A 26,683-nucleotide genomic window follows, 5' to 3' on the forward strand; every position below is an offset into this window, starting at 1 on the left:
CAGTAACAAGTTGCCGGCAGATACCAGGAGAATACATGCATCCTTAGATAAACTAATCAGAGGTTGTTTGCTATTGTAGCAAGGGGGACCAACTCTGTATGGACCTGCCATTACCACTAATGAAGGGCATAGTTGTGACAAAGGCTGGGACAACAATGGCACCTTGGATGATCTGGCTATTGCTATATATACTAGCTTGAATAGCAACACGAAGGGCATAGCTAGTTGTGGCAAGGGAAGAGGGAGTCACTATGCCACTGAGTGACTGAGCTGGGGGATGGGTGGGAGAGGAGTGTCATGCCACAACCAGACCCCTATAATCGGTCCCCTGGACCTGTTATAGCTGCCATAGGTGGTCCTATGCCCGGACCATCTATGGCGCTTTAGTTGGTCCGGCCGGACCATTCATGGCGCCATAGTTGGTCTCCCCTTGAAATAAGCCAAGAATGGCGACTCATGGATGATGCTGTTCTCTACAAAAAGTTAGCTAGCTGGGAATGCTGAGAAAAGATGCATCAGTTCGACGGGGCAGTCGTGGCAAGAATGTTGGCCATAGCTTGGGCCATAGGTCGGACCAAATAGTTGCTGCTGCAAATGGTCCGGCCGGCCATTCATTGTTAGCATGGGGGACCAACTGTGGCAAGGGGGGACCAACTATGGCGCCGTGGATGGTCCGGCCGGACCAACTAAAGCGCCATAGATGGTCCGGGGGGACCACCTGCGGCAGCCATAACAGGTCCGGGGGGACCGATTATGGGGGGACCGGTTATGGCATGACAGATCTCCAAGAAGATGTTTTAAAGCTCCAACAGGCGTTTCGCCGTAATTTTGATAACTTTTCTCTCCCAGCTGCTGGTAGCACGCATTAAGAAAATATTATACTAGGTTACAAGCGCAGGTGCGTGTAGGAAAATAGAGAAATAAGTGGGGGTCAAAAGTTCGACAAGAAACTCTCAAGTCACAGGTCAAAGACGATAAACGCTGCAAGTCAAGGGTCAAGGTGAAATTTTCCCCGGTCAAGACTTTGACCGCGGTCGCAGATCTACCTACAGCGTGAGCCGACGTGACACCCCCTTGTAGTAATTTTTGCTAAGTGTGCGAAAAGAAATCGAAGCCCCCATACGGCGTAAGAAGAAAAAAATGAAGAAATTAAAACGAAATTTTGAACGCCCATATCTCGCAAATGGCTGTTGCGAATTTAATAAAATTTTCTGTGTGGCGTACCCTACTTGGGGGACAGCTATAATGCAAAAATGGTGTGCTTTGGAGAAGGGGCCATGGAGGTATGCACACATGTTTTCTTTCTTCCTGTAAATATACTCACGGTGTGGTCGCCGGCTTTCTTGGCCGCACGACACACTACCGTGTGTCTTGATACAGCTCAGCTGGTTCAGTTTTGCTAACTGTGGATATCATCACTCAAAATACTCTAATAGAACAATCGGTAAAAATCTAATAAGGCAATCAGTGATTGTTTGGTGTAGTATAGCAGTTGTATAATTTTATTCTTTTACACAGATCAATTTTATTTCTTTCACAATCTAGCTGCAGTAGCTGGACCATATGCCCATATTACACACAAGTTGGAGGTTAGCAATTGTGAGGTTTTGAGACATCATTACCCTAGAGCACAGTTAATAACAATGTTTAATACAACGTGTGTGTTTTACACACTACATGAAAAATTATATTACATTATAGGTTGGGTATACACATCAACACATGCAGGAACAATCAACATGATTTTTTTTGGGGGGGGGGGGGGGATTGACCAGACATGCAAAATAAGTCTATAATCATAATGAATAAAATTAATCTATTTTGTTACTGTGTTAACTAATTATTTGCATTATGGGCTACATCCCTACACTGCATATGCATGCCGATCAAATTCCAACTCTACCCAGTCTCTATCACCTTATAGTATCTGGTAGCCACTATGCATTAATGAATTAATGTAAGATTTTCACTTTGCAGCACAAGTGCATGTTGAAGGTCTGTAGGACACCTGGTCCTACAGCCTGTTTAAAGATGTTATGTTTGAAAGGTGCAGAAAGGACAAAATGCAATTCATATGTACATAGCTCAGATCATGAAATTTTGGCTAGAATTGTGGTCGAGCATATCAATGGTCCCCCAACCGACTCAATCTCATTCTTATTTCACATGTTAAAGCTACTCAAAGGCTACATTGTAGGTGTTGTGCAAAATAGAGCTGGGAGATAATTTGAATAAATTCCCTATAAAGATAATAGTAAAGTGTCTACACGTAAAGTTTTTGCAATTCCTAGGATGAATAAATTATGGAATTGTCTACACTCTCTACCAATCAACTTGTAGACTACTTTATGTATAGTTATTTGCTGAAACTCAATAAACTATCTTGAGATGGTCTATATATGTGACTGGATTTGCGAACTGAAAGGGGTCTTCCACACACATCCAATATACCAACTTTGACAATTGATTACTTCAGTTTGGGAAAAGTTATTGCCTTGAAATTTGGTCAGTAGTGTGCACCACCATAGGTTAACGGATGGTGAAAATTGCAGGTATATATCTTCCTTGAACACAAAGTTATGGTCTTCCAAGTTCATACAATTGGATATGTGTGGAAGACCACTTTGTGCAAATCCGGTCACATATATGTGACCTGACTATATTAGTATTCTGTAACTTGTAGTATTATAATCGTTTAGTAAGTGCTGAAAACTGCAATACCATAACTTAATGGCACAAAAAGTTACAAGCCATAAATTTTGAAGAAGTAGGCAAGTTTTATGTGTCCAAATTCCCTATTTTCACATTATACTAATGCACAAAATGTAGTTATGTTGTAATGGTTGTGAGAGGCACCAATACTGACTGTCAAATTTACTCTGTCTTACTTGGTATTCATTCCATCTTTGGACCTCTCTTTCAATTCTGCCTAGATTGAGAGAAAACAGATTGCCGGTCCTACCAGTGGTCCATTATTGTTTAAAATAGAGTAAAGACAGAGTAGATACAAAGTTAGCATCAGTCAGTATCAGTATAAGAGTTTTACTGTGAGTTACATACTTGCTTACTTATACACTTCGTACGCATCAAAAATCATAGTTTTATAGATACAATAACTCACATCAAGTTTGCACAATATTAATAATATGTGACCCAATTTTAGAAAACATCCCTTTTGGCACATTGGTCAATTTTCACTTTTGTAGCTACAATGAGGCACTGGATGTTTATCTATATATCTTGTGTCAAAATTTCAGCTTAATATCTTGAAGGGTTCCAGAGATATGGTCAATTTACTGTCTAAAACATTACAAAGTAACTTTTCATATTAATGCATTGAATTCTGTGAGTCATTAAGTGTGACAAATTGTGACAATTAAATCACTTTGTTTACAAATAATTCCATTTCTACAGTCTAAAAATATTATATCAAGTGTTCCAGGTCCTTTTCTTCAATTAAATTCCATGTATCATTGTCTAAGACTTAGTTTTAACCATTCTAGCACCTGAACAAATCACCCCATTTGTAAGTTAATTGATGTCCCACGCATTGTGAAATCACTACATGGTCTGATAAAATCATCCATATCTCCTAGCAGAAAGAAGTTTTGGGTGTGAAATTTCACAGGAAGAAGGCTTAATAGTTGCTTCACCCAAAAGTGTAAAAAAAATTAATTTTTAAAAAATTGCTGAAATTTTCTATTGAGTTTTCCTGCAAATTTTGCATGTGCCCAAAAGGACGGTTTTCCAAAATTGGGTCACATATGTACTGTATGTTTGATTAGGTTCAATCCACTCCTAATAGTTACGCAAATTGACTGTACGCATACAAGCGTCTGCTGGAACATGCCTAGACTACATGTTTCCAGAGAATCAAGTTGTTGCTGGTCTGGGATTGATTTCTGCATTTAATATGACTGTCTGAATTATCTAGTTTCACAGATCACAAGTTGGATGATGTTTATAAAAATTATATATCACATTTACTTCTTATGTAATGTACTAACACTTTTACAGCAACATAGACTAATGGGAGAGAAAAAGTTCAGCAATACCAAAGCTTCTAACAATACATAGCTACAGGCTTTCAGTACCTCTATCCCAGCAAAACAATATTACAATCATTACTAGGACTAAGCTACGTGTATAACAACATTCACATTAATTCAGACGTATTCAACATGTGCAAACTACGTATGTAGTTCACTTTCAATATGCAATCATTGCAGCAATGACCACCTATAGCTCAGAAGCTACACGTCAAATCCCAAATGCATACATACAGATAACATGCATATATTTCCACGCACTCAATTTTCTTTGCAACTAAACTGTTAAAAAGTATTGTGTCCATGAATTTTACTGTATGCATGAAAAAAGCATTTAAAGTGTAGTGTATGCTGAGTAATGGTTCACAATGTTTATGTATGGAACAAATATGCTCATGTTCACAAAGTTCAAGGCATAAGGATTTAGCATTTCCTGTCTCCTTCATCCATTGTGCCATAATCGATATTTCCAACTGTGTATTTAAGGTACTGACCAACATGTACCTGCATGTGTTTAAGAATTACAGCATTTATTAGTAAATATGGAGGTAACTTTGTGACTATATAAGATAACTTTGTGAATTTCAACTATGATGGGCTGTAACTCCCAATAGTTAAAATTCACAAAACCAGTTCATACAAATGGTTTTGTAAGAAACTAATTTTAGGGATGAGTTGAATTTGACAGTGAAATGTATGGCTAATAGGTGAGTAAAAGTTTTGTGAAGCGGACACTGAAGAACATATACTTTGTACATTGAGATTATCTAATGGAACAGTCACACAATCAGATATTGTCACCAATACATAGCTTATAGAGCAAGTGAAGATCAAGATACTCTAATAGAACAGTCACTACTCAGTGAAATTATAACTATGAGCCAAAAGTTTTCAATAAACAGATAATTTGTGACCAAAATATGTAAATAGAAATGCAGAAAAATAGAAAAAAATCAACATTTAATTGACCTATCCCTAAGAATAAGGTGTATTAGTGCTTTAGTGCCTATAGGATATCCACAACACACACACACACACACACACACACACACACACACACACACACACACACACACACACACACACACAATAATAGAGTTTATGTATACGCACAATATAGAGCACAGGTACACTAACCGTAACTGGCATAGTTCCTGTTAGTGGGAGTGGTATGCAAAACAGAGAGAATGGAGTAACGTTTACAATTTGACACTCTGCACCTTGCACACCTCCCACAATCACCATTAGGGTATCACATGGTATTGCATTGCATTGAACACCTCTTAGGCTACCCTAATGTAAATAAGATACACATAAGTTATACATTATTTACCTATTATTTGCTACTGTACATATTTTCCTATGATGCAGACGCATGAATAATTATCACTTTGATGCAATTACATATACCAGCATACAGCTAGGCCGGAGTCTATTATGCTTTTAAAGCTTCTAACTATTCTTTCTGGAAATCTTTTATTATTTATCATTCCTGAAATTTGTGCTAAACATAAGCATATTAGTGAGGGTTCTTATAAAAGTGACTACTATAATAGATTTGAAGTCAACTGCTTTATTAGAGTAAGTACCTGTCAGAGTATTTTATTAGAGTATCTCTTTATCTTTTAAACTGTTTTAGGCTTGCACTGTTTCTGTGGTGTATCCTAAAGATTTTTCCATTATGCTGCTTGCAATTTTGCACCTGTAGCTTATCCAATTATTCTGGAATATAACTTAATTATTTCCATTACCTATTATTCCCAAAATTACGTATAGCTGTTACATTATTCATGAATCATTTTCTTCTTTTCCTAGACACGAAAATACACTGTAGAATTGAATAGTTGTTAGTTTGGAAGACTGTTAGGAAGGTAGAAGCGTAATGTATCAGTACATGGCTATTGCTTTTGTTACTGTAGCTGTGCAGAAACACATAGAAGAAGTTTTATAAAACGTTTTCAAATGAGTGCTATACTGAGGCAGATTGTGAACATTAAATGGTCAGGTGAATGTGGATAGTAAGAGCATTGGTGCAATAGGATGACTAGCTGTGGCTTTTGGGATTAATAGTGTGAGCATTGTAAACAGAAAATAGTAAAATAATGCTAAGCACTAGTTCCTTCCTGCTAATACAAGAACTATGAATCAATCCCAACTAGCCATCCTACTATAATATAATTCGACAACCATAGAAACTGTTACTAAGAATGAGATATTTAATGTAAAAGGTTAACAACGATTACAGTTTTGGCACTAAAATGTGACATTTGTCTTAGCAATGATTACCTAATAATCATTGCTAAGCAGTTGCTATTCTATGAGTATCTATCACCATGGAAATATTAAATTAATTGTTAATTGTAAATGTGTTTCCAATAGAATCATGCCATACTAGATTAGCCAGTCAAATAAATATTTTGTCAACAGACTTTGAAAAATACTAATTCTATTGGTTAATCACTTAAAATAATACGACAAGGTGGCATTGAAAGTATTATCATTCAGTTGTCAGACTATACAATAAACTTGCATTACTCTTCTAATGGACTACAAGCCGCAGTTGGATCCATCGATTTTTCATGATCAATAAAATGATTCTCAAGATTAGCAGTGCAATTTTTCTTATGAGTAATGAATTATTTACAGATGTGCTACACAGGAAGAGAAAGGTATTATAACGATCTGTGCACTTTCATGCTCAACTTGATCTTTATGTACCAACTTGTAATTGCTCATAGATCAAGACAAATGGTAGTGTGTCATGCGGTCAAGAAAGCTGGCGACCACACCATGAGTATATTAACAGGAAGAAAGAAAACAGCTTTTTCATGTGTGCATAGCTCCATGACCCCTTCTCCAAAGCACACAATTTTTGCATTGTAGCTGTCCCCCACGTAGGGTACACCACACAGCAAATTTGATTAAATTTGCAACAACCATTTGCGAGATATGGATGTTCAAAATTTCATTTTAATTTCTTCTTATGCTACATGGGGGCTACGGGGGCTTTGATTTCTTTTTTAACACTTTGCAAAAGTTGTTATAAAATGCAAATGTATAACTCGATCTTTGGCACAAATGAAGAGTGTGTAATAGTGGATTCACGTACCAAGTTTGTTGTGAATCTGAGGAATATTCAAGGAGTTATGAGCGTTTATGAATGTAAAAAAAAAAATCAAACGTCTGTCACAGCTACAGGGTAAACCGAGTATAGAAATAACTTGAAAATTGGTGTGTAGATAGGCTGATCATTGTAGCAGTGCCTTTTGATAGTTTGAATAGCAATAGAGTTACAGCGACAAAGTTATAAAGCAAAAACCAAGCAAGTGTAAAATCGTGGGATTGAGACACTCTAATAGAGCAGTCATTGCAGGGTAAAAAAGGTGTGCAAAAAAGTCAAAAAAAGCACTTACCAGAGTTTGAGCCAGGGACCTCCATACCTAACACTTGCATCCTTCACCACTGAACCACTGCTACCTTGGCTGATCACCTCACTTAATTTGTGCTTTATATTAATGAAATTTCTGTTTGAAATCTGCTTATAATCAAACGTTTGTAATTTCATAGATCTACCAATAGAAGTACTAGATTGTTCTAAAACATCCCATGCATGTTCTATTAGAAGTCTTCAAAAAATGTGCACTCTATTAGAGTATTACAATAATATTATCGAATACTGAATTAAATCATGCAATGAAATACATTTATAAGTCTGTCTTCAATAATCATCATTGTATCTACATAGAAAAGGAGAAATTTGAGTTAAAAAAAACCTCAAAGTCAGCCATAGGCTGGTTTTGGGGCCTTATAAAGTACAAAAAGAAGTGAAATCCACATAAAAACAGCCAAGCTGTGAAAAAAATGGTGCGGCCTTAAAAAGCCTGGGTGAAAAAAGTTGTGAAATCATAGGTGGTGGCCAAGAAATGGCTGCAATGATGTTAATGCTAATAATGCACAGCCATTATTAAAATTTTTTAGCATTAACATCATTGCAGTCATTTCTTGGCCACCACCTTTGATTTCACAACTTTTTTCACCCAGGCTTTTTAAGGCTGCACCATTTTTTTCACAGCTTGGCTGTTTTTGTGTGGCTAGATGTACATACAATGCAATGCTATACTATACTATACATCTTGTGTTGCTGCTGTTAAGAAACTTTTCACTAGAGAAATGTCATTGGAGTTCTGGCACATCTTTCCATACAAAACTAGATGAGTTGTAGTTAGAAACTACTTGAATTTTATAAGAGTGTTAGAGTTTGGGGGTACCAAAAATTCTTGTAGGTAGTATTGGTGAGCACACCCAGCATGCTAATTTTAGGGCATGCCTCCCCACAGGAAAGTTATGAAAATTAAGTGTCAGTAGATTGAATTTTAGTGGCCTTATCAGCTAATTAAATACTATTTATTACTACATGTTTGACTATTGCATAATGGTAACTGTCTATTGGGGTGACTGCTCTATTAGAGTATCTCAATCTTATCTGACAGAGTTTGTGTGCAATTCACCTATAATTTGGAGTGCTGGAGCACCCCCAGATCTCCCCCCCTTTCTGCTGGTTTAATAAATTCTAAACTATGAATGTTCTTATAGCATATCAATGAAAATAGCAACTATGTACACATTTGTAAGATATATACTCACCGTAATTTTCACCAATAAGTCAGATGAATACTCAACCGTACCAAAATTCTCAAACTGAGGATCATCCACAACAGTAAGTTGTAGTGGTGGGCGTAAATGAAGATCTGATAAATTAGGTACGCCGGTTGCAACTAGACTGTATGTTAGATTCAGCATTCCATTCTTCAAACCATCAAATAATTCAGAAGAAATACCAGGAAATGGGCATGATAATGTTTTTCTGTGCTCATATGGTAAACAGCTCAATGTTATGGAATCATTATTATGGACTTCATTTTTGCATTGCTACGTATTTGTTAAAAAATTCACATAACAATACGTACTTGGATTACTAAAGTATACACATACTGTAGTGTAATTCATCACTGAGTCACCAGTAAACCTATCAATGATTTCAATGACTAAGTCAGTTGGAATTATGTTAAGTTGCTTTCCTTTAAATATCAGATCAACCAACACCTCCACTGCAAAAACTGAGTGTAAACATACCATCATGACAAACATCCTAAACCTTTTAATAACTTCATTGTTTCTCAAGGAAAACACTTGAGGATTATCCACATATTCAAAATTGTCTTCAGACATAATTTCAGTATCATCTATTCTTAAGACTACTGGACCAGCACTACGCCTTCTTCTCTCCCCAGCTACACACTGCAGTGAGTCATGACTTATTGATCTATGATCATTATAACAAAAGTATGATATAGCAAGTGTTACCTTAAGTGTGTTAAATTACTGTACAATATGTAGTTTGATTTAACAAGCAAATCCATTCACACCTTACAGAGTCCACGGTAAATTTTTGAAGTCGAGGGGTTAAATATTTATGGGAATAATGAGTGGAATTTGTCACACACATACAAAGCAACTATAGTGCATTTAAAATGTTATGAAAGGGGTTGATATGCAAGCAATAAAAAAGTAGTGAAATAAGACACACGGTGATAGTGCAACAAACCACATTGGTGCTCTGTCTAAAATTACAATTTGTTCACCGTAATCAATCCAGTATGTCGCTTGTTTCAATGCTTTTCTATTGCTTGCATCCCTACTTTAATAATCTTTAAAGGTACTGACTGGTTGGTTCAGTTTATTCTTATACGCTATCATGATTTGTACATGTCTATGACTGTTCTGGCCAAGATGCATAAGGCTGTTTCATCAGGGTGGTTGTTTTATTGGCTTGCAGGCGATTGTGGGGTAGACTCTGGTAGAGGTATCAGATAATTAAAAGGCACAGATACTGTCTGCTATGGTGAAATTGATCATTATAAGATGAAGTAAGTCAAATTTATTTTTTGGATGTTTTTGAATACACTTAAGTGTCCAATACAAACATGATGAAAACAATTGTGACAGCACCACTGGCAAGATATGCACGAGATATTTATCCCTGCCAGGTGGAGAAGTGACTCAGGAAAGTGTAACATTGATACCATTGTTTGTTTCATGGTCTGCTATCCCAGTTTTGTAAACAAACCAAACTAATCTCACTTTAGAGAAGCATAATGAAGCGTGAACTTTGTTAGTGTAAAGTACTACAGACTGAGCTACAGGCAACAACTCCACTATTGTTTTCCAGCAGCAATCTTGGAACACTACAACATTGAAAAGGAGAGCTTGGTATTGCCACTAGCACATTAGACTCCATATAAGTTAAAATTTTTGAGGTGGAAAATTTTCATAGATTTTGTAGATCACCTTTCACCTACAAAAATTTTCCTCCAAATCCAGCAAATATGCAAATAATTAGCTATAAGTTAGTAACTACCTAGCTACGGAAATTTACCTCTGAATCTTGCCATTGGTTTTTATCTACAAAAGTTTTATACCTCGTAACTTTCTACGTATACGGCTTTCACTTTTTATCTCCTTTCCCATTGTAAAGTGTGCAATAACAGTACTTCCGGTTCTTTGTCTTACGTCACAATGTGACGTAACTAGACTTTCTGGCTTATTATATCTTTATAACAACATAATTGAACTGTTTTTGTACATTGCATGATACAAACGACCTAGTAAAATGGCAAGTAAATTTTTTCCATTTCAGTGGACCTTTAGGTTAGTTTGTGTGCATATGGGTTGTTAGTATGTTGTGTAGCGTGGGTTAATTTAGACACATGGTATATATGGACCATGGCTCACTTCGGTGTATTACATTTATATATATACACACCCCTCCTTCTCAGTCATTGGAACTTCCTCTGACTTTGGAGTTGATGTGTATATAAGTGTACTCCACCTCATAGCAAAAGTTTATGTAACAGTTATACTACGGCTGTGAGGGATTTTACTGATATATACACCTGAGGTATGAGGGCTAAGGGAGTACATATCAGCAAAACCTAGCGCAGTTGTGGTATACATTACTCTAGGCACACTCATCTGCTAGGCGAAACAACTGAAGAATACTCACCCTATAATCTCATGATCAATAGTGGCTTAATAGTGTGGGCTAAGAGCGATTAGAACGTTATTCATAATTATGCTTCACACGCAGCAACAGAAAAATTGCAATTGTGGGATCTAGTTTTTTTTTTTAGTTTTAGCATTTTGTACTAAATTAAGCCTACTAACTTCACTATTGGGACAGCAATAAGTTATTGTTTTAAATTAAGCAGTTAGGACTATAAGTTACCCACCTAGTTACTTTCTTGGTGTTGTTCCGTGGCCTGCTCAATGGTTGACATGTGGTGGGTAGAAATATGCATATGTGCATTGCCCAAACGCATATTTTACGGATCATTCATCATTAAGTAATTGTCAACTAGTTGAAACGTAGCAACTATGTACACTAACTCCATAATTAAACACTCCATGTCCCTCAGTCAAAGCATATCATATCTTTGAACTGGTTGGACATCAAGGCCATGAGCAAACCACGTTCCCATGATATTGCCTGCACAATATGCAAGTTAAACCTCAAGCAGTACCTTTGAATGCCCACACTAAAGTGTATGGAGCAGAGACATGAACGGGCAAGTCCTAAGGGTATCATAGATAAGTTCAATTTAGCAATTTTGCAAGTATTAAAGCTGCTGCATCATGTTACATACTGTTTACAACACATCTGAAGGGGTAAACTTTACTGTAGAGTGGTGATCTTGTGTTACTTGGGCATGGTCTGCATTCAAAATGCAATGAACTACTTCTGAATATGCTATAGCACTATTTCACACCTTCAACAAATGTTTATCGACTCATAGCATGACAAGGGTGACAAATCACTTCCGTCTGAGCGCAGTAGGAAAGTCAGATCCATGGCTTTCATCATGTGACCAATAATAAATTCCTACGACCAATTTCAGCTTGAGTTTTTATAAAAGAAAATTAGGGAAGGTACAAACACTGGACTGGACCACTAGACTGGTGTTTATTGGTTTTTGGTAGCATTATTCAACACTTTTGTTAGGCACATTGGCTGTTACTCTCTTCAATACACTTTTAGTCATAACTGCTTGAATGTGAGTGTGACATGTCCCAAGATTATTGTACTAACTATGGTACTGGTGAAAAATTATATTGACCATTGTTATTTCTTTGAAATGTCTCCTTGGTGCTTTCTCTACAAAATTATTCAATTTTGCAGATAAGAATTATGCACATGTATGATGATACTAAGCCAATGTGTACATAATTACAGTAGTGGTACAACACATAATACATGTAATAGTTGTAACACTGGCATGAGGGCTTTACCTGATATGTATGCCCAACAGCCCAAGGTCTGAGGGCAAATACCCCAATACAAGTGCAACCACTGATGTATTATATATGCATCCATAAAAGGTACATCTGCATCATTTCAACATCTAGTCCCCTAAAATTTTTTACATTCTGTCTTCATGCAAATCTAGCAGTAGCTATCTCTCTTTAATACTGCTTACATGCTACTAGCTATAGCCACCAACATATACTGGCCACCACCTTTGATTTCACAGCTTTTTTCACCTAGGCTTTTTGAAGGCCGCACCCTTCTTATACAGCTTAGCTGTTTTTGCGTGGATATTACTTATACCATGGTTACTAGGGATTTGCCTGATATATATGCCTTTGTCCTCGGGCTTCCCTCGTGGCCATGGTATTATATATATATATATATAATTTATTATTTCTATGTTGATTTTAACTATAATGGTTTGAAGGACATTATATTTTTCTACTATATATGCAGTACTTGAAATGTAGCCAACATACTTAATATGACAGGCTGTTTCTGCTAGCTCCACAGTTACAAGTGACGTATTACTGATGTCAAAATTTATACCAGTAATGGTGATCATTCTATTTCCTGATATTGGGATCACTTCAGGATAAAATCCAGTAATGCTAACATTCTAAAATAAAATTATGAATAGGTTATTACAACACAAACAAAGAATGTTTACAAGCAATTAAACTTACAGCATATCTAAATCCATTAGGCAAACTAGTAAATGCTGTTGTTCCAACACGTTTTATCACTATAAATATTAGACTAGGATAGGAAGGTGATAATATCGTATGTTCTGTTGTAGTACACCTGAATCTACAAAGTTCTACTTTATCACTATATTACATACACCAATAAAAGCTCACCGTTCACCTGGTTGATAGCTATCCCTATTTATCATACATGGTGATCCTCCAATGAAAATGAAGACAATGTCATCAACTACAACTCCCAAATCTGTTCCACTAATTGTTACATCAGTTCCTCCTTGATATGGACCAGAGTTAGGATTAACCTGTTCCATTAATATATCATTATTAACTACCTGCCACATTGTAGTATGGTACATACCATAGTGATCTGTGGTAAAGGACAAGTACTACTGATAGTAGTAAATGTACTACCATCAGAACAAGACTCCATTATTACACAACTTGTTAAACTGTTACACCATCCACAGTCAAGCATTAATGTGTTTGATACTGACAAACACGATGAACACCCTCCAGCCAAAGCAGAACAATCATATAGTATTACTATGATAGTGAATATTCATCATACTTGTACAGTGTGGTTAGCATCACTTACCATTTAGATGATCAATTTCAGTCTCCAGATCATACAGTACATCTGGTCCAGTCCACCTTATAATCACACTACCATTACTCACATAGTCAACACCAGAGAAATCACTTGCTACTGGTACACACACTAAACCATCAGGTCCTGTATATTCAGCTTGTAAAACAGACTGTGATCCATCATATTGTATCACACACTGGTATGTATAGTCTGAATTCTGTTTAGATAAAACAACAAATACAGTGTTGACAACACATGCAACATATCTTACAGGAGGTGGTAAGTTCTCAGTTTTTATTGACAAGCTACGTGACACTCCAACTGGTTGCTGATATCCAATAGTGGTATTAAGGATTAGTGGACATGATGCATTAGTGTTATCTCTAGTCTAAATGAGATAACTATTAGTACATCACTGATACAATACTAGTACTACTAACATTGATCCAATCAGTTACTACTCTACACTGGTCACTGGATGAGGTACACTTCTTATCATATAAACACCATCCACACAAGTTAGTAGATGATAAACAGGAGCTGCAACTGGTGAAAATGACACAGAGTTCACATTAAGTTTATTATTTATATGGACATATAATTATGCAATGCACTTTCTAACTAGTATAAGCAGGCACCAGCCTATTATGCTTTTAATTTAGCCTATTATGCTTTTAATTTAGCCTATTGTGCTATGCTGCAGTGCTCAAAAATTTTTGCCTATTATGCTCATAATTATGCTCAAACTTTTTGCTACAGTTCCAATGTTTTGTTACTTTCTAATGGATAATGATAAACTTTGGCTTATGAACAACTGAAATGTTACAGTACTCGTTATGCATTAAGAATTTGGCTACATTGTAAACTATAATAACAGTCATGTCATATCAGTGGCATCAACTGTTCCATTATTGTAAGTCAACCTTTTTCTGTGGCATGTATTTTTGCTTACAGTATGACAATTATTCTGTCTATTATGCTACCATTATGCTTGATGCTTTCAGGCACCTATTATGCTCAAACTTATGCCAGCATAATAGGCTGGTGCCTAAGTATAAGTAAATATTCATTTAATACTTAGCTATAGCAACAAGAATTTATTTTAGTATTTCCCAACCTTAAGGTTACAGGATACCCTCAAGTTCCAGAAATAACTTTTTGTTCGCAAGTATAAATTACTTACATACATAGCATTTGCACATGAATGACTACATGGTACAAGAAAATGCATATTATATGTCTCGTTGTTTCAACCTTATTCAAAGTAACAAAGTAAGAGTGTTTATTGGTTGTTTTAATGTACATTGTAGCAAACGAAACTAATTGGGTACATGCATGATGTTATAGTGGGTGTGTTTCTTTCAAGTGACAAGCTGCTCGATGTCTTGAACAAAGGTATCTTCATCCTTGATCCAATCCTTCGGTTCCCGGATAGATTTTCCATTGAGAGAAAGTTCGGGCAGGATTACCATAATGTAGAAGCATCTTAAAGTTGGTATAACCACAGAGTAGAATGATTCATTGTACTCCACCCGTTCACAATGGAAATCAACAGTGATACGAAGCACCATCGTGTATTGGTGCAGTATATCGCCATCTCTACTTGATAATAATAACTGTGACTGTGCTTCAGTAGGATGCAAGTATTATCAATACTCAAACAGTCACACTTCTTGGCAGCAATGGCATCGCTCACAGCAAGCTCTCTGTAGCTATACAGGTTCTTGAACTTGACCAGTCCATGCATCACTTGGTGAAGCTTCTGGATCAGTAACCTAGCCATCAGGAGTAACTACCAGCCATTGGTAAGCTGTGAGCTGTGTACACAGTTAGACCACACTGGATATTGATTGTTGGCAGTGTTGGAGGTAATGTGTTACGTAATAATTATTATTTTTGTGGTAACTAAGTAATATAATGAAATACGCTATAAAAACAGGTAATGCAACTCAAGTTACTTTACTTACAAATGTAACGCGTTACCTAAGTAATAGTTACTGTAATGAGTCTGATATTATTACTACAAAGTAACGGAGTTACTAATCTCGTTAGTAATCCACTGAGTAATGCCTAGCCACAACGAAGTAATGAACCTTACTGAATGAAGTTTATTCACTAGCTCCTTACTTATAACCAAGATTTGCACATTGTCCAACAATGCAATCATGTCACATGATAAAGTGGTAGTTTCACACATGACAGCTTAGGACACAAAGTAATATGTGACCAGATTTTACAAAACTGATCCAAATCGCATATCAGGCAAAATCAAACTAACACCTCCAGTGGATAGCTACACTATCGCACTAATTGTTTTGACCCTCACTACCACTCAAACTACTTGAGGCTGGTTTCAACAGACGTCTTTTCTGGGTGGTGTGTAGAGCTTGAATGGTGATTTCCGGTCTTGTGAAGGACCTGTCTTGGCAAGAATCACTGGTTTACTGGTAGACAGCCTCGTAATGTTGGTCAGACATTTTTTGTGTTGATTTGCTACATAACAGCCACTAAGGAGCCAGCACAGCCCTGTAATCTCGTGTCTGGACTCCAATCGTGGTCTGCCTCCATTTTGAGGTCTATCCCTTGCCCACCCCGCCACCCTCCACCCCTTTGTGAGCACTTGTGATACTACTTCGCTTGTACAACTGCTCAGATTTTCTATCTTATTTGGCGGGAAACTCTACAAGCAGCTACAAGTACTGGACGTGGTCTGAAAGGTAATAGAATGATGCAGCTTGTGTAAATTTCATACGCGTGCTTGCTATCCTTGGCAAGTTATGCTAACTTGAATTCTTTAAAACCGTTTATTTTGAAACTTCTAATGCGCGATTTGGATCGTTTTTCCACATATAATACGTAATATTATTATATTTACATTATTTTTTTGGGTAAGGCCACTCCAAATGAGACTGTAGTTAGACTAGACTCTGGTGTACCATACGACCTACAGGTGTGATAGATCTTCACTTCAGCAGTGGAACAGACAATGGATGATGTGATTCTCCTCTTCCTTTTGGTAAGCCAGACTACAACTTCATCATCATCATAACTGTAGCAAACTCAATAGAACTGGCCTTATTGGCTCGTTGAATATCACAAATCATTTGTTCCCGGTTGTATGTTTGGAATACCCCTGGTGTCATCTAGACCCTTACTGTCTGTGGCATCAACCCATGCCTGCACTTGGCTAGTGATGGTATCTGGGTATAAGAGATATTGTTGTACTTGTACAGTTGCAATATTTGATACCTGTGTTGTTAATTGTGTCATCAGTTATATCTTGTGATGTGCTGGTGGCTAAACCTCCATTGTTATCTTCTTGTTGATGTTGTTGTGTCTGTTGTTGTTGTGGTTGTTGTTGTTCATTATTCTTTTGTACAGTTTTGGGGCTACACTTGGAGTGGCAGCCAAAGCAGTGCAATGGAATGCTACCCAAATCTTGCTGAAGTTTCTTCACAGCTTGCACCTTGTTGGGCTCCTGATTCCTCATGATAATGGCACTACAAGCTGATGTGGTAAATCGTTTTCTCATGGGTTCATCCAGTTTACCTCTACCCTTATAGGATGGCTTATGCTGGACAAAGTGCTCCAGTGTTCCACGAAACACTTCATACTTTACATTCCAACTTCTTAATGGAGCTACCATATGGTACTACTAGGACAAGGGTAGGATATACTGAGCTGTCACTGTCACCAACAAACTCTGTGTAACGGAGGCACATTGGGTTTACTGACTGGCAGAATCCTTCAATGATGATGTCAGGCTCCATAGCAGACAAGGACTGGTCCCAGTTTAAGAAGCAAATTAAAGTATGTTCAGGTACAGTGCCATCAGTTGCATTGTGGCATACTGCACAGTACTACTTCCTCACTCCCATATACATAATGTTCCTAGTCTCCTTGCCAGTAATGATTCCAACACCAGACTCAGCATTATATGAATACTTATAAGCACTTTTGCTCCAAATGTTATCTACAATCACCGTGATGCCAGGTATATCATTGCTGTTGTCTTTGGAGAAAGCAATAGCTTTTTCTTCTTCACTAGCCTGCTTCATTGATTCATTGAGCAGAGTCTGCCACCAGTCTTCAATTCGTTTCTCAATTGCTATAAAGGCTTTCTTCATCAAAGAAGGTACTCCAAGTGCTGCCATTGACTCTGTCAGTGGTGCATGTCCTCCCCTTGTAGCCATCTGCCCCCGATTACACCCCCAGTAGTGACCTCCACTTATGCCCTGCACTCTTGATGATGTTGTAAATTAAAACTCCTCAGGGCAGCCAGCGCACTGGGAACTAAAGATGGAACACAACCCGCGATGATCCTTCACACCCACCAGTATGATGGCCTGGTTGCCAAAGAGAGCATTATCTGCGCATGACTAGCAAGTGGCTGCATGTTGACTAATTGCTTGCAAATGCTCCTAGAGTTTGTTCAGGTTAACAATTCTACTACCATCATGGCTTGTAACATCCACTGTGTCATTCTTCTTGTAGGAACCTTCTTCTTGCCATATTTCCCCTACAAGCATGGGAGCCTTTGGAGTTTTTGTTGCTTCCCATGCTAAAGTTAATAGTATTGTAGGTTATGTTGTAATACTAGTTTGCAGCTTACCTGTCAATTCCAGACCAGCTGATACACAGTGCTACTAAACAGTGACAGGACACAAGAGAGAACAAGCAATAAGCATTGATAACAAGCTAATAAATATATTCACAGCTGTTGTGGTTTATATTTCCCAGGAAATAATAGTTCGCATGTGCTAGGTAACTGTTGCTCTACAATGCATTCTTTGCCGTTAAAAATAACAATAGTCAATCAAGCTTACTTTTTTTACAGGGTAGTTAAAGCATATTTTTGAGGGCCTATTGTGACATTTTACTAAATTTTTACCAGCATTGCTTTTTACAAAAATACGTATAGCGATTATTGCAGGGTTATAGCAATGATTTGTTGTCTAAATTATTCTGGAGATGTGGTACTGCCATACTTCGCTTGATAGAACCTAGGTAATACTGCTTAAAAGTGTTTGAAAGTTGAGTGAGGTTTGTGGTAGTTGTTCTGAGGGTTATTTTTGATAGCGAGTTAGGTCCAGCTGAGGCAAATTGTTTTTCGTTTTCTTAGGTTTTTTGTCTAAGTTTTTAAAAAAATGCATGTAACATTCTCAGCAGCCTCAATCACTGCTGGTAGAATAGCTGGCGAAACAATAAATTACCATATAACAGAAATATTTGACAATTAAGATTTTGATGAAATGGTTCAATAATGTATTGAAAAATAAAATAAATGTAAAATTTCGGGGGGAAAAATTTTGACGAATTGAAATGCAAATCATCAAATTCGTCAAAATTTCCCCCATTAAGCTTTTGCGCTATATGGTAATTTGCACTTCAGATGTCTGAAGCAGTGCCTTTGGTGCTCTAACAGATTGGCTGCCACCTTGCTGCCAGTATTCACTGTCTCATATGCTGTTCACACTAAATCCATCTCTATAGCCAGTTAGAACAGCATGCTTCTTACCATTTTAAGGCCGCAAAATGCAGCCACCTCCTTAATAAGCTAGGTCAGAAAATTTTGTCCGTACCTGAATAATGACCAGTTTTCACTGTACTATTAGTGATTAGTGATCATGGAGGATTATTTATTAAGATACTAAGATATACAAACGCTACAACCTCTAAATATAGCAGTAAAACTTTTACCCTGGTCCAATAGAGCGATAACTTTTACATCACAAAATTAGATGCATAACTGCAACTTCCGCGGGGCAAAAAGTGGGGCAAATTCAGTGCCGGAGCACCTTCAAGAGGCTGCAACTTGGCTTCTGGTGCTCCATTCGGCATGAAACTTACTCAGGACATAGATCAGAAGTTGGGAAACATGATGAAAACATCACTTGGGCATCAGGTTGGTTTAAAAGGTAGCTAGTAGCTTTGATAATAATATAAATCAATAATAAATGCTCAAACAGTGGGCACAGAGGAAAACTCTGCCCAATCTTGTGATGAAGGAATTGTCAGGTTGGTTTTACCAAAGTTAAAAGGATAAAACGGCTGTTAGTTTGGGCTAAACTCGAGAAAGCCATTGTCACTAAACAATACTTCAGTAAGAAAGAATGAGAACCATTGTATGTCAATTTGTCGAATATCAAGACAAATGGTAGTGTGTCGTGCGGCCCAAGAAGCCGGCGCGCAACACCCGTGAGTATATTGACAGGAAGAAAGAAAACGCTATTTTCGGACCTCCGTAGCTCTGTGCTGCCTTGATGAAACAAGCCAATTTTTTGCTGTGGACATGCCCTCCAACTTCAGCACTCCACATTCCAAATATGAGCGAAATCGCTTCAAGCGTTCCCGAGATATGCGACTTCAAAAATTGGCTTAGTTTCTTCGTTTTTTCTTCTTCTTCCTCTTCTTCTTCTTATTTTTCTTCCTCTTGTCACACACTTACAAAAACTGCTATAAAACGCGAACGCCATATCCGATTGCCTTGAAATTTTGCACACAGAAGGGGGGTGTAAAGGTGCATCTTGGTACCAACTTTGGCTAGAATACGATAAACAGGCAAAGAGTTATGAGCGATTATTTACGAACAATAACAATGGCGGATCCAGGATGGGGCATTTGGGGCAAATGCCCCCCCCCCTCATGGAGGAGCCAGCCATGCTTCTGATTAAAATAGCTACGAAACTTTGTCAGACCAAGATCAGTTTATCAACTCATGAAAATATGCACATTTTACTAGCATTTATTACAAATTCACCTGAAACCAAAGCAAACCAAAGTCAAACTAGCCGTGAAATAGTCATCCAGCACCTTCGTGCGTACTAAGCGCCTCCAAAAATAATTATCGTGTTGCTGTTTGAGACATTCGGAGCCTTTCAAGCAGCTTTTAAGACTTCACAACCATCTTACAAGGCCAAAATAGCAAAAACCAGCAGTGAGACACTACTAAGAGGTGATTATTTGCTGCTTCAAAAATGCAGCACTGAACTAGAGAATATGGCTCTCCCCAACCACCTACAACTTACCCTGTTTGTGCCCCTCCCCTTGCCAGCTCCTGGATCCGCCCCTGAATAACACCAATATGTTGTCACGCCTACAGGGTAAACCGCGTATGGGAAGAAGCTGAAAATCGGTGGGTGAATAGGTTAACTATTGAACCTCAAACCTTTTGTGGTTTGAAAGAAATTGAGCTAAAAACCAGGAAGATACAACGAAAAAACCAACAGTGTGTAACAATTATGCAATCAAGATTAGCTAATAAAAAAACGACTACTTGTCACGCCTACCAGAAAAACCGCTTAGGGTAATGCTTTGAAAATCACTGTACAGATGGAGTAATCATCTTAGAAAGGCTCTTCAATGGTGTAAAAGAATCAGACTTAAAGCCACAGAGTTATAACACGAAATCCAACTTGGTGTAGCAAGTGCAAGATCGAGATACTCTAATAGAGCAGTCACCCTATTAGAGCAGTCACCCTGAAGAGAATTCAAGAGATCAGCTAGAAGAAGTTACGTTGTAGAAAATTCAGCTACAAAGAAACCATTCTGTAAAGAGCTCAGCTGTAAACAAATCACCTATACAGAATTCAGCTACAAACAAATCACCCTGTAGAAAGATCAGGTAGAAGAAGTTACCTTGTAGATAGTTCAGCTACAAACAATCACCCTGTAGAAAGATCAGGTAAAAGAAGTTACCTTGTAGATAGTTCAGCTACAAACAAATCACCCTGTAGAAAGATCAGCTAGAAGAAATAACCTTGTAGAGAGTTCAGCTACAAAGAAATCACCATGTAGAGAGTTCAGCTGCAAACAAATCACCCTGTAAAAAATTCAGCTACAAACTAATCACCCTGTAGAAAGATCAGCTAGAAGAAGTCACCTTGTAGAGAGTTCAGTTACAAAGAAACCACCATGTAGAGAGTTCAGCTACAAACTAGTGACCTTGTAGAGACATCAGCTAGTAGAAGTTACCTTGTAGAGAGTTCAGCTACAAACAATTCACCCTGTTCAGAGATCAGTTAGAAGAAGTTTTCTTGTAGAGAGTTCAGCTACAAACAAATCACCCTGTAGAAAGATCAGCTAGAAGAAGTTAACTTGTAGAGAGTTCAGTTACAAAGAAATCACCATGTAGAGAATTCAGCTACAAAGAAATCACCCTGTAGAGTGATCAGCTAGAAGTTACCTTGTAGATAGTTCAGCTACAAACAAATCACCCTGTAGAGAGATCAGCTAGAAGAAGTCACCTTGTAGAGAGTTCAGTTACAAAGAAGAGAGTTCAGCTACAAACTAGTGACCTTGTAGAGACATCAGCTAGTAGAAGTTACCTTGTAGAGAGTTCAGCTATAAACAATTCACCCTGCTCAGAGATCAGTTAGAAGAAGTTTTCTTGCAGAGAGTTCAGCTACAAACAATTCACCCTGTTCAGAGATCAGTTAGAAGAAGTTTTATTGTAGATAGTTCAGCTACAAACAAATCACCCTGTAGAGAGATCAGTTACAAGAAGTTACCTTGTAGATAGTTCAGCTACAAACAAATCACCCTGTAGAAAGATCAGCTAGAAGAAGTCACCTTGTAGAGAGTTCAGCTACAAAGAAACCACCATGTAGAGAGTTCAGCTGCAAACAAATCACCATGTAAAAAATTCAGCTACAAACAAATTGCCCTGTAGAGAGATCACCTAGAAGAAGTTACTTTGTAGAGAGTTCAGCTACAAAGAAACCATCATGTAGAGAGTGTAGCCACGAACAAATCACCTGTAGAGAGTTCAGCTATAAACAAATTACAGAGATCAGCTAGAAGAAGTTACCTTGTAGAGAGTTTAGCTACAAAAAATTCACCCTGTACAGAGATCAACTAGAAGAAATTACCTTGTGGAGAGTTCAGCTACAAACAAATCACCCTGTAGAGAGATCAGCTAGAAGAAGTCACCTTGTAGAGAGTTCAGCTACAAAGAAACCACCATGTAGAGAGTTCAGCTGCAAACAAATCACCCTGCAAAGAATTCAGCTACAAACAAATCACCCTGTAGAGAGATCAGCTAGAAGAAGTTACCTTGTAGAGACAAAGAAACCATCATGTAGAGAGTTCAGCTGCAAACAAATCACCTGTACAGAATTCAGCTACAAACAAGTGATCCTGTAGAGAGATCAGCTAGAAGAAGTTACTTTGTAGAGTTCAGCTACAAACAAATCACCCTGTAGAGAGATCAGCTAGAAGAAGTCACCTTGTAGAGAGTTCAGTTACAAAGAAACCACTATGTATAGAGTTCGGCTGCAAACAAACCACCCTGTAGAGAGTTCAGCTAGAAACAATTTAACCTGTAGAGAGTTCAGCTGCAAACGAATCACCCTGTAGAAAGATCAGCGAGAAAAAGTTGCCTTGTAGATAGTTCAACTACAAACAAATCACCCTGTAGAGAGATCAGCTAGAAGGAGTTACCTTGTAGATCGTTCAGCTACAAACAATTCACCCTGTAGAGAGAGCAGCTAGAAGAAGTCACGTTGTAGAATGTTCAGTTACAAAGAAACCACCATGTAGAGTTCTGTAATAAATATATGTATTATATATATAATTTGTACATTTATTGATAAAATCAGAAATATTTAAAGTATTTATCTGTTTCATCTCTTCTTCTTCCTGTAGAAAAGAAAAAAAAAAAAGGTTTAAAATGCCCCAAAGCTGGCCATAGGCCGGCTTTGGGGTATACAAATACAAAAAGGAGTGAAATCTAATCCATAACAGCCAAGCAGTAAAAAAAAGTGTGCGGCCCTCAAAAAGGCTATGGTGAAAAAAAGATGTGAAATCCAAGGTGGCGGCCAAGAAATGGCTGTGATGGTAGGTTAACGGTAAAAATTTTAATAACGACAATTCAGGTGAATTTTGTGCCAAGACCAAGCGGCACAGTAATTCACCTGAATTGTCATTATTAAAATTTTTACCATTAACCTACCATCACAACCATTTCTTGGCTGCCACCTTGGATTTCACATCTTTTTTCACCATAGCCTTTTTGAGGGCCGCACACTTTTTTTTACAGCTTGGCTGTTTTGGATTAGATAAACGTTGTCTATCGCACTTTTCAGAAGTGTTAAGATCCTTGTGCCCATGCAATTATCAGCCCGCATAACTCGCCCAGCACGGATCAAACTAACCTGCACTACCTAAATATCTGTTACACTACTCTCTTCCTTGTTCCTGACAACGTGGTTTCAAAGACAGTCTCAACAAACCTCAGGCAAAGTCGAGGGGTCCGTAACGCAGTACTTAGATTTGAGAAATCTTAAGAAAGATTCAAGATTTTGACTGAGATTTGAAAAGATTTCAGTTAAGATTTGAAATACTTTTAAATACTATGTTGTAGTGCTGTGGAGCCGTGTTCTGTGCCTGGTATGAGTCGAGGTACGAGTCTACTGAAGAGGCTACTCTTTAGCTATTGCAATACTGCATACTACCAGCAATAGAGCTTAGTATATGTGGCTAATTTACCTAGTTAAATTGGCGGCTTTGCCCGCTGACATGTAGCAAGTTAGCCTATAGTTAATGGAACTGTTCCCAATGCATCTATACAGTTACCTCACATAGTAAGTAATCATGACTAAGAGCTAGCTCTCCTTGTAGTGATCTCAGTAGTGATGAGAAAATGCCTAGATCTTGAGTTGTACATACTTCATTTGTACTGAGCAACCAAGATAGTGACATAACAAACTACTTCAGTGCTGGTCACTGTAGCTAAAGCATTCAATCACATCAAATAGCCCTGCATGCGCACATAAGCTCAGTAAATCTCACACTAGAGTTGGCAAAGCTTAATTATACTATTATTAACTACTACTTTGCCCTAGCTTTTCATGCCGCACATGTATAGCTGTATTACAGTACTGTATGCATCAAATAATATGTCTAAAATCATCATGTTTTGCCATGTCCATGCAAGTTGTGTACATTTTAGCTATATCATTATTTAGACATCTCTTGCAACTGCTGACAGTTGGACTGCATAATTGTCTCGATAATTGTGTACAGGAACTTCAGCATATCAATGGTGTAGTTGACTTCAGCAAATGTGGAATAATATGATATCAAAGATACCACACAATTAGATTTTACACATAGATTCCACACTTATATATAATATAACTTATAGTGCAACTGTCTTTGAGACTGTCTACCTGAGTTAGCAAAGTGATATGGACATTGACCCATTGAGATATAAATTATTAGCTAGCATGCTTGTTAAAGTTTGTGCGTGTATTGTAAATTGTATGTATATACATACGTACATAAACTCAGCTAAGCGAAGGTATCAGATGCGTTCATGCATTTCAAGGTATCAGGTATCAGATGCGTTCATACGTTCAGCGCAAGTATATCAACTTCCAAACTGGTAGTGAATAGTTCCTGAGGTTGCTGCACAATCTCCTGTTATCTTTCACTAAACAATAATAGATGAGATAGTAATTTAATCTGCTCGAATCTGTTCAGCTAAGAGTGTGATATCATTTGGACATGTACTATACCATATGCGTATTTTGTACCGTACGCGTATGGCATGTACCATACGTGTATGGTACATACCATACGCGTACGGTACGATTTTCCGTACCATACGCGTACGGTATAGGCATACGCGTATGGTACGTACCATATGCGTATTATGCCTTTTCTCAGTGTCTTCTAGCCTTGCCATCACCTGAAAGAGTATATATACATTCAGATAAGAGTAGCTAAACACATTGTCCCATCCAGTGACTGGCTACAACACACTTAACAATTAAACAATGCTAGATAATATACATTCGTTACTGAAATATTCATTAGAACTCATAAACTCACCATAAAATCTCTGCCATGTTATGTTTTCCTACTTCATCTCAGTAGGCAATGTGCATGCCTCATTCAACAGCAAAGATTCAGTTTAAAAAGAATTTATTGCACATGCAATTAATTATGCTATATAATAATAATGCTATGCTACAGCCAGATTTACATTAATTTGCAAACTGGAATATTGCTTTCTCTACAGTTAAATCTCTTTGCTACCTGAAGAAGAAACAAAAATTAAAATTGGTACAATACGGTTTCAGTGTATGTGGTTGCTATGCAACAGCTAGATAATTAACTCGACTACTCTAAAGAACATACAGTACTGGTATACCAGCTTATGTACTTTCAAAGTATAATGGCATTTCCACTGTGGAGAAGAAAGCACTTGTACATTCAGGAGTGGAAGGGTAGAATGTGACAGTTTTATTATCAAAGTCGACCACTCATCATAGTATTATTGTAAAATATTACATCATCTGCAGTTTCACAATTGACGTAACATTCCTGGAATTTCAACAATCTACAAACAGTACACAACATGCACTATTAGTCAGTCAACAACTTACTGCTTTCAAATCTATACTTCAACGTTGTTTTAAAATGTATATAGGTAAAACCTATATCACCAAGCCTGGAATTTGATTGTGGGTTTAATTTCACTCGACTGAGGCTACCTTAAGATATATATGGGCCCCCATTGATCATCTTTTTCATCTCTTTGCTGTTGACTGGATTAATCTAATGGAAATTCTATGAGTTAATGTTAATCAAGAGTAAATTTACTCTTGGTTAATGCAAATTGGTTACTTTATTGATACAAACATACCGGCTTTGTACACCGACTTGAACTGTCACTACAATAAAATGTGTTTTTGTGCATATCACACACACACACACATCACATACTTAGGCAGAGTATATGATGTGTAGGAGATGATGGTTCACATTTGCTAACTAATGGACAAATGTGGACAATCATCTCCTACATATCACATACACCACAGGAGTGCATGCTATGTACGGCACATTTATAGAGCATACCACATAATTATGCACAAATACACATTTTATTGTAGTGTGTCTGTGTAATGGCTTAAGTTTATTTATAGCACATAAATTCAATAAAATTGATGCTTTTCTATACATC

General features: G+C 37.5%; 1 protein-coding gene across 1 annotated transcript; it reads right to left on the reverse strand.

The window, feature by feature from the left end:
• Nucleotides 1-4,286: 4,286 nt before the first annotated feature.
• LOC136252176 (plexin-2-like) lies at nt 4,287-25,751 on the reverse strand. Its single transcript, XM_066044567.1, has 14 exons — nt 25,355-25,751; nt 24,993-25,144; nt 14,151-14,256; nt 13,982-14,098; nt 13,717-13,927; nt 13,480-13,664; nt 13,275-13,423; nt 13,101-13,224; nt 12,894-13,033; nt 9,205-9,372; nt 9,042-9,157; nt 8,694-8,978; nt 5,187-5,342; nt 4,287-4,553 (listed from the first exon to the last, which is right to left on the reverse strand). The coding sequence occupies exons 6-11, from the start codon at nt 13,594-13,596 to the stop codon at nt 9,142-9,144; spliced, it is 714 nt and encodes a 237-aa protein (XP_065900639.1). The 5' UTR covers nt 13,597-13,664; nt 13,717-13,927; nt 13,982-14,098; nt 14,151-14,256; nt 24,993-25,144; nt 25,355-25,751; the 3' UTR covers nt 4,287-4,553; nt 5,187-5,342; nt 8,694-8,978; nt 9,042-9,141.
• Nucleotides 25,752-26,683: the final 932 nt, after the last annotated feature.

The sequence above is a fragment of the Dysidea avara genome, chromosome 4, assembly GCF_963678975.1.
Source record: "Dysidea avara chromosome 4, odDysAvar1.4, whole genome shotgun sequence".
NCBI classification, from domain to species: domain Eukaryota; kingdom Metazoa; phylum Porifera; class Demospongiae; order Dictyoceratida; family Dysideidae; genus Dysidea; species Dysidea avara.

Bases quoted from the DNA above. Each gene is read 5' to 3' on its own strand.
- LOC136252176 (XM_066044567.1), bottom strand. From the start codon at position 13,596: ATGCTTGACTGTGGATGGTGTAACAGTTTAACAAGTTGTGTAATAATG. The intron at 13,424-13,479 runs GTATGTACCATA...TTAATGGAACAG, and splicing joins CTTTACCACAGATCACTATG to GTTAATCCTAACTCTGGTCC. The intron at 13,225-13,274 runs GTGAGCTTTTAT...AGAACTTTGTAG, and splicing joins AGCTATCAACCAGGTGAACG to ATTCAGGTGTACTACAACAG.